This window comes from Theropithecus gelada, chromosome 5 (assembly GCF_003255815.1).
Source record: "Theropithecus gelada isolate Dixy chromosome 5, Tgel_1.0, whole genome shotgun sequence".
NCBI classification, from domain to species: Eukaryota; Metazoa; Chordata; class Mammalia; order Primates; family Cercopithecidae; genus Theropithecus; species Theropithecus gelada.
Genome location: NC_037672.1, coordinates 120,435,196 through 120,443,759, shown reverse-complemented (window position 1 = coordinate 120,443,759; position 8,564 = coordinate 120,435,196). Strand labels below are relative to the sequence as shown.

The 8,564-nt window shown below is 46.2% G+C and overlaps 1 protein-coding gene across 5 annotated transcripts; it reads right to left on the bottom strand.

Moving 5' to 3' along the window:
* Positions 1-1,165: 1,165 nt before the first annotated feature.
* SPRY1 (sprouty RTK signaling antagonist 1) lies at positions 1,166-8,180 on the bottom strand. 5 transcript variants are annotated; one of them, XM_025386581.1, is made up of 3 exons: positions 8,039-8,180; positions 7,110-7,355; positions 1,166-3,378 (listed from the first exon to the last, which is right to left on the bottom strand). In XM_025386581.1, exon 3 carries the CDS (start codon positions 3,321-3,323, stop codon positions 2,364-2,366), a length of 960 nt encoding a protein of 319 aa, XP_025242366.1. In that variant the 5' UTR covers positions 3,324-3,378; positions 7,110-7,355; positions 8,039-8,180; the 3' UTR covers positions 1,166-2,363. The 5 variants fall into 5 exon arrangements, with proteins under 5 accessions (XP_025242366.1, XP_025242368.1, XP_025242365.1 ...); XM_025386583.1 differs by lacking the exon at positions 7,110-7,355 and having other exon boundaries at positions 8,039-8,174; XM_025386580.1 differs by lacking the exons at positions 7,110-7,355; positions 8,039-8,180 and adding an exon at positions 6,445-6,566.
* Positions 8,181-8,564: the final 384 nt, after the last annotated feature.

The following is an 8,564-nucleotide window of genomic DNA, read 5'->3' as shown; positions in this document are numbered from 1 at the left end:
ATAAAGGAGATATTTGATGGATTAAATATCACACTGCCAACTAATAGGTTTAGCAGCTTGATGGAAAACCACTAAAACAAGTTTCTACCAATTATACCTTATCTATATAAAACAAAGTCAAAGTCTATTTACAAAGAACAAATACGTACTCTTAAACTAACAGCCAAACCATCCATGAATAATGACCAAAAAAAAAGCTGGGTAAGAGCTTTGATAACCTGGGTTCAAATTATGTCAGTATCTTATTCTCAAATGCAAAGAATTATTTTCAAATGCAGATAATGACTGACGTATCACTTAGTCATAGGGAGTTAGTGAGACTGAGGACTCACATGAGTAAAATTTTATCAAACTTAAAAACGGTGTATTCTGAGTACTCAAATGACCAAATATTTTATCAGACCCAAAGATTCCAGCTATGTAGTAGTTTCACCAGACTAAAAAATAAGATTTAAAATATTTACTTTTTCTCCATAAAATTTTAGGCCCTCAGATTTCTTATTGCACAGGACTTGATGAGGTGTAATTTGGTCAAGCCACATTAGACTTATGAAACAAGTGGAAAGGCAGGGACAGGCATGTTTTTGAAATCTCTCTGATGTTGTGAATTATTCCCTTGGTAACTTCTAGAATGCTTTATTAAAGTGACAGTACCAGAGACTCCTAGCATACCTACAGAACTAAGTTCATTGAGTCTAGCTGACAAACTAACTTTTTATTAACTTGAGAGTTAAGATAAACATTTTTTAAAAAGTTTCTACTGTAGATATGCCCCATTTCAAGAAATTATAATATACACAAAACCTCATGCTTACAAAATAGTCAAAGTAGGGAGATACTTAATATTACAAAGAATTTTTACTGTATAAAATAACTCACTTGAGCACTTGTTAAAAGAGAATTTGGATTACAAAATTTTGATTAACGCACTTTCCAGGAAATACTAGGTTGGTGCAAAATAACTGTGTTTTTGCCATTAAAAATGGCCCAAAACTGCAATTACTTTTGCACCAACCTAATTATCTACTTCGTAATTTGGGCTTACCTATGTCTAGATTCAGCATCTATAGGGAAAGAAGTAAAATGGGTGTGTAAGAAGAAAAAGCCAAAGCAAATAAGCAAAAATCATCATAATAGTACAGGCTAATAAATGAAGAAATCAAGAGACAGTTTCATTAATTAATATATTTTCTGCATTATAGTTAACATGTGTACTTTCTTCGTGTCACCTTATTTTCCGTTAAGTATTGATATTTTGTTATATTCAGACATGAGTACATTTCAACAGTCTTTTGCAATAAATACCATAAAATAATAGAGATTCGCATAATAAATATTCTTTACAATAAAAAAGTTTAACAGACTTTTGTCTTAAAAATAGTCAGAATTCAACTTTGTGATTTATACATAAAATATACAAAAAGCACCACAATTTGTGGTTAAGGCAATGAAAACACAGAAGAGATTAGAATGACTCAGCTGTTAACTATCCAAGGGGCCAAAAGGACCATTAAGGAGCCAAGATCACTTTAGGCAGCATAGTTCTGGGACACCTATAGATTGATCAGCTATAAATATCAACTTGAGTTATCCAAGTGCCCTCAATGACAACAAAAATTTGGTGAGAAGCATGGGGTGAAGAAGGAAGGTGGTTGAGTCCTTCACAAATACGAAGGCTAGAGTGAAGATGAGCAAGGTCCAACCAATATATCTCCAATGTGAAGATTTACATTGTAAAGCGAATCTAAAATTACATAGAAAGAAAAAATACACTTGGCATCTCCAGAGTAAGACAACCCCAAAACTGAGGGGAAAGAACTTTGAAGGACAAGAAGCAGAGGGCAGTGGTTAAAGGAAAATTTTTACGTTATAGCAAAAAATATATCCCCTATGCTACTTAAGGGGCCAATGCTAGGAAGATAGCCCTAACTGGAGACAGATTTAGTACATAGCTTATTTAAGCAATTAAACGGTTGCTTTTTTAAAAACCAATTTCCCTGCTCCCACAGTACCCAGTCAAAACAACTCTAAATCACTGTAGTCTGGGTGTGGGTGTATGTTCATGTATACAACTTTCGAAAGTTGCTTGCAGAACAAAAAGGCTACACAAAGCCCACTGGCTCTCAATACCCTCTCAAGTGGATGGCAGAGGCTCTTGTCGTAAGTGGGAGCCAGGTGCAGTTTCCCAGTCCACTCTTACTGAAGATCATCCATGAAGGAAGAGAAAAATCCATGAGTCAGACCTTGGGAACAGGGGAAGAGAAGGTGGGAAATGGGGAAAAATTCTAAAGAAAAGAAAAAGAAAAAAAAATAGCCACAGCTTGAAAGCTAGAAGCTCAGGAGGTACAACCCACCTCCAAAAATCATGATGGTTTATCCTGACCCCGGGAGGGGCAGCTCTCCAGCTTACAATAGACAGTGTTGGAGTTCTTACATCTGCACCCTGGGCGATGGATCCAGTCATAACACCCCCTGCACAGCTTCAGGCATCCTTTAGCAGGAGGATAACAGAGTAAGCAAGGTAAAAATAAAGACATGGCTCCCATACACAGGTATCTAGAGCAGCAGTGTGACTGTGAACAGGAGCAAGGATTATCTGAGTAGGAATCCCCTTCGTCGTCATTGGAGCAGTGGTAGAAGATGCCCTTGACTAAGCACATGCAGGTTCCATATTCCACCATGCTCTCAGCAGAGCAAAGGCACTGCCGGTTACAGGCCAAACAGGATGGCAGGGTCCTGGGAGCCGTGCATTCTCCACACTTGCACTTCCCACACTGTTCACAAATGAACTTGTGCTGTGTCAGGTCCTCTTTCAAGGAACCCTTCAAGTCATCCACAATCAGTTGCTTGGGCTGGGTCCGGATTGCCCTTTCAGACCTATGACCAGGGACTGGTCTGGTTGGTGGTGACCTTCCTAACAGTCCCTGTTCAGAAGAGGCACTGCTGTTGCTCCCAGAGCTGGCTGCACTGCCAGTGCTGGTTGATCTGCTCAAAATGGGGCCCCTGGCATTATTGGGGAGTACTGCATGTCCCAGGTGGCTTGTGTGTCTGTGCTCGTAGTTATTATTCACATTAATTGGTATGATTTCATGAGTCCTCTCATGCTTTTCTTGTCTTGGTGCTGTCCGAGGAGCAGGTCTTTTCACCACTGAAGGCCCTTCTGTGTATTCATTGCTGCCTCTTATGGCCTTGATCTGGTCTAATGACAAAATAGCAGCAGGCTGAATCTCTCTCTCATAGTCTAATCTCTGACGGTTATCCAAAGAAGGTTGCTGGATCACAACTAACGAACTGCCACTGCCATGTTGATTTTGGGGATCCATGTGTAGTGATCTTGAGTTCTGGCAATCAGTGGAAACCTGGCATGCATCTGAAATCCTAAAAGGAAATCAAAGATGAAAAAAACAGAGAAAATAAATGACAGGAAGCATTTTTTGCGGGGGTGGGGGGAGGGAAATCCTGTCAAGTCACAAATTGACTAAACTACCTAATAATGACCTCCTTCATCAGTGGATTACAATGATGCTGGGGTCCTGGCCAGAGTCCAATTCCAGGAGAGGCTGGGGACCACATCATAGAGGAAGATTGTAAACAAGAGACCCCATGCCATAAACATTACAAGTTTTTCCAACTTTTAAGAAGCAGAATCAAGAGGAAGTAATGCCTTCCTGTTTGTGAATCTAACAATCAAAATGGAGCATGCCTTCACAGGGAATATTGAGTATAAGCAGGAGAATAACTCTCATCTAAAGAAAGCTCAGTTACCAGTTCATAGGTGGTTTCCATAAAGGAAAATGTCTACCTTTTAAGAAATTCAGAATGGCTTTGGTGCTACAGCCTTTTTGTTGTGTGCTGTTATAAGCATTAGATTAATGATGAAAAAAATTAAGGCATTAAAAAAAATTAAGACTCTAAAATGAAATCGCAAAATAAAAGGTAACTTTCTGTATAAATCAGAATTTTAAAACTACCTTATTATTCATCTATGAGATGCAAAAATAAATGTATCAGGTACACAACGGTTCTTGGTGTTTTGTAGCTACAAACACACACAAGACTCAATGACTGATGTAACAGTACTCACATTTGAAATCCTGAGAGGTTTTTTTTTAAGCTGAAGGGCTCACTCACAAAACAAGTTTTATGCACAAATAAGTGTAGTGTAGGTACATACGCAGTGTATTTAAATCCTGGCCGTTTTAATTATCTGTATTTCCTCTAATTTAAAAATCTGTATTTACATGACAGACCTTGATTTTCAAAAGCACTGCCAACTGATTCAATGTGCTTCTTGTAACAAAATCAGCACACTAATATCCAGATACAAATAAGCAGTTGTGTTTCCATACTAATAGTAAATTTCTAATTTATAATGTGTTCTTCACAAACTACCAAAGATAAAAGTTTCTGCTTTCAGTGGTGAACTAGAGCATTTTTCACACAAATTCCTTCTAAAGTCTATAGAGTCGACCCAATTCAAGAATGAAAAGAAAAAGAAATGTCCATTCTCCACTACCAACCTGAGGCAAAAAAACATGGTTTAAGGAATAAACCATGCAGAAAGCAGAAAGAAGTCCATTTCCTATATTTCCTAAACTAATGTCTCTAAACTATGCCTTCTATGTTAACTTCTTGGAGCTCCCCCCTCGTTTTCACAACTCAGCTCTCTCAAGTTTCTACTTTATTCTACCTTCTTTGCGCAGGAGGACTAACACATTCATAACCTGCGGAGATTTGGTCTTGGAGTCCTCAACATCTAATCCTGACTCCTGAACAATTATTCCTCTTCTTCAAGAATTTCTTAACTCAGTGCTTTGAAAGCAAAAGGTAGCTAAAAGTACTAAGCCAGATTCCACACGAAACGCAAAACCGTAGAGGATTTGAATAGCGTAACTCAAAACACCAGGCACAACTTTAATTTGCATTTCCAATGACAGTTGTAACAAACTTCATACTGGTTGGGAAATGAAGTTACCAGACAAAAAATTAAAAGCAAAGAAAATTCGCCACCTCTGATTCGAAGAAAAGCCCATTTTCAAGCAGTGACAGTCTTGGACAAGCCCCAAACACGCTCACACGCGCTCGGCACACTGCCTTCCCCAAGAAAACTCGAATGGAAGTAGATTACCTTTGCGGACAATCCCATCACCATCCCAAGGATCACCGTGGATTTCCAACACACTTTTTGCGTGGTCCACCAAGGTTTCTGACAAATCATGAAGAGCCTTCAGCGTCCACGCGGGCGCCCAAAGCAAGCCCACGGTCTGGCTGACCCTAAGCAAGGATTTGTCTATACTTTAAAGGAAAAGCTGGGTTCACCGAGGGCCGGGGAGAAAGAAGCCAGCGCAGGAGCGGCCACATTGCAAGTTAGCACGGTGGAGCTGCGCCCTCTGCAATCCGTACTGAATAAATAGTTGACGGAGGAAGGAAAAGGAAAAAGTTATGAATGAAAACAAGTTCTCTCTCCATCTCTCTCCGGCAGGAGGAGGGGAGGAGGCTGAGGTTACCATGAGCTCAGGAGGGCGGACTTCCCCACTATTTTTGTTGTTGTTGTTTTGAGACGGAGTCTCACTTTGTCTCCCAGGCTGGAGTGCAGTGGTGGCACGATCTTGGCTCACTGCAACCTCCGCCTCCCAGGTTAAAGCGATTCTCCTGCCTCAGTCTCACGAGTAGCTGGGACTACAGTTGCGCGCCACCACAGTCGCCTAATTTTTGTATTTGCAGTAAGGACAGGGTTTCGTCATGTGGGCCAGCCTGGTCTCGAACTCCTGACCTCAGGTGATCAACACGCCTCGGCCTCCCCAAGTGCTGGGATTACAGATGTGAGCCACCGCGCCCGGCCGACTTCCCCACTTTTAAAGTGGCAGTGCCCTCTCCCCTTCCTTGTCTTTGCACTGAGCTCCAAACAAGAAGAAAGTTGCGGCTGGCTTTGGGGCTGGCTAATTCTATCGAGGGGCTGACGGGCGAATTCCGAGCATTTGCCTACACACACACACACACACACACACACACACACACACAGCCTTTGCCGGTCCCCTGCCAGAGGCACACTCCTCCACAGAGGGCCCCCAGGGACATCCCCAGAGCCGCCTGGAATCCCTCTTGGGCGTGAAGAGCTCTCCGAGAGGACAACCTGGGCCATCGCGCCGCCGCTCCGAGTAATCGGGGATGGGGGAGACCCTGTCTTGTATCGTTCCGCAGTCGCGGACCGTCGCCCACCCCGCCACCCAACCTTGAGCGCCCCATAAGCCCCGGCCCCCAGGGGAGCAAGGAGCGGCGGGAGGGGCCGCGCCGCGCGGGGTCGTCCCTCCCCTCCCCTCCCCTCCCCTCCCGGAGTCCTGGCCCGGGCAGCAGCGCCGCCGACTCCGCACCTGCCGCGCCGAGCAAGCCCCGCCCGCGCGCCTACCGCCCCGCGGGCCCCGGGCGGCCGCCGCACACACTCACCTAGGCCGAAGCGCGGGCCGGGGGCCAAGTCGTGCGACCCGGCCCAGGTCCTGGTGCGGGCGGTGGCGTGCACGCGCCGCATCAACCGCTACGGGGAGGGCGAGGCGGCATCGCCAGAGCTGCGGCGCCTCAGCCCGCGGCCTCCCCCGCCCCCGCCGCCACCGGTCAGGAGCGCTCCCCGCGGCCCCCTTCCGGCTGCGGAGGGCAGTTCTCCCGCGGCTCCGCGCGGCCGGGCCGGGACCTCTCACGGCTGGCGCTCCCCGGGCGGCTCAGTAACATCCACCTTGGGAGGTCTTCTCCTGCGGCCCCCTTCCAAGAACCAGTTTTTACAAATCCTTTCAGGAAGGCTCCCCAAGTCTCAGAAAAACAAGTAGGGGAGTGGCGGGGAGTCGAGTGCGTGACTGGCCAGCTGACGGCACGGTGTGCTCAGAGAACTTCTCGGGTTCTGGTCGCTCCTCGCAGGGAAAGAAGGAAGGGATGGCTGCCTCCTGACGAGCGAAAAATCCACGTCACGGGGGTTCGAGACTACGCGACACCCGGGTCGGGGCCCGAACCGGCGTCGGCGGGCGGATCACGGAGCCGCGCAGGTCCCCGGCAAGACCCCGGAGCACGCGCCTGCCAGGCAGAGGCCGCCGGGGCCCGGAAAGGGGAGGGGGATTTTTTACCCCCCCCTTTTTTTTTTTTTTTTTAGCGGGGAGGGGTGAAGAGAGCGAGGTTTGGGGATCCTTCTCGGAGAGAGAGAGGCGGGCGTCGTTCCTTGTCCCCCGCGCAGGCCGAGGCGCTTTGCCGATCCCGCACGTTGGGCAAGTAGGGGCACAATGTCCCCGGGCACTCCGGTCCCGGCAGGTCAGCCTCTCCTGGGCAGCGCTCACACCCAGTCCTCCGAGCCTGCGGTTCCACGGCCGAAATGCCTGCGACAGAGGATTAGAGATAGAAGCTCGTGAATGTCCCTTTCTTCGAAGGGCTGGGACCCGGGGCGGGCTGCTGGCCAGCTCGCCCGCAGCTCGTTGCCATGTGCTCCCTGTTGCTGCTCCCGGTGATTGACAGGCCGGCGCACAGTCGGCGTGTCAGCCGCGAACCAAAGTAACATGCAGTCCTGCACGTTTTTGCCGAGGTGCTTTTGCCCCGTGGAATGCCTAGGAGTTCAAACAACGTTCAAACAACGCCTCTGCGCGTTAGAAATCAATACACAGAGACGGGAAATTCAGGTTTTAAACCAATGCTTCGCTCGGGATTCGGTCGCCAACAATGCCTAAACAAACACGCATTTGGTCCACACACCGAGTGCCAGCCCCTCTTCGCATAAAGGCATTAACGGCCCTGTGTTTCACACATTCGATCGTTTCAGACTTTAAACTTGCTACTGTTCGGTTAAGGAAAGAAAGGTGAAAGGGACCCTGCTTTTTCTTTTAGCGGTAGCATTTACTTTAAGAGCATTAGTTTTAGCAGTGGGAATGCTACCGGTGTTTTGAAAGGCAACCAGTAATCTTGGCTCGAAAGCAAGTTCAAAGAAATAAATGTTCAGTTCCTTGCAAAAGTCAACATTTCTCACCTTATCTTTCCTAAAATGTCTACGGAAGGAAACAGTACTTACCTAATGCAAAGATTGCAAATTGCTTTTCAGGCACATTTTAACAGCGACTGTAGCTGTTCCTTATCCAGGGCAGGGAACTCCGCTGATATCACGCTGCAAACCACTGCGTGCTTTACAGAGCGATCTCACTCGGGCTCCGCAGAATTTCAGCTCCTAGCCTCCACCTCCACCTCCACTCCAGGACACGCCTCCGGTGATATCATGTGTCAATCACTCGGGCTGCCCGAAAACCTGGAACAGGATTTCCTTAACTGTCGTTTCCTTTTTCGTTTATGTGTACCAACTTGGAAATGTTGCCCTACAGACTCGTGTAATAAACATCCTCTTAAAACTTCGGGAGTGCCTCTAAAAATTCTGCAAATGCAGTTTGTCATAGAGGAATACATTCGGATTTAGTTAGCAATCTTTAGTTGTCGATCTCAATTAAAAGGATCGGTGGACTCCAAAGCTGAATTAGAAAAGAATTGTGAAGAATAAAAGAAAATGAAAAAAGTTTTATGCCAAGTCATCACTTCTGATCAACTAG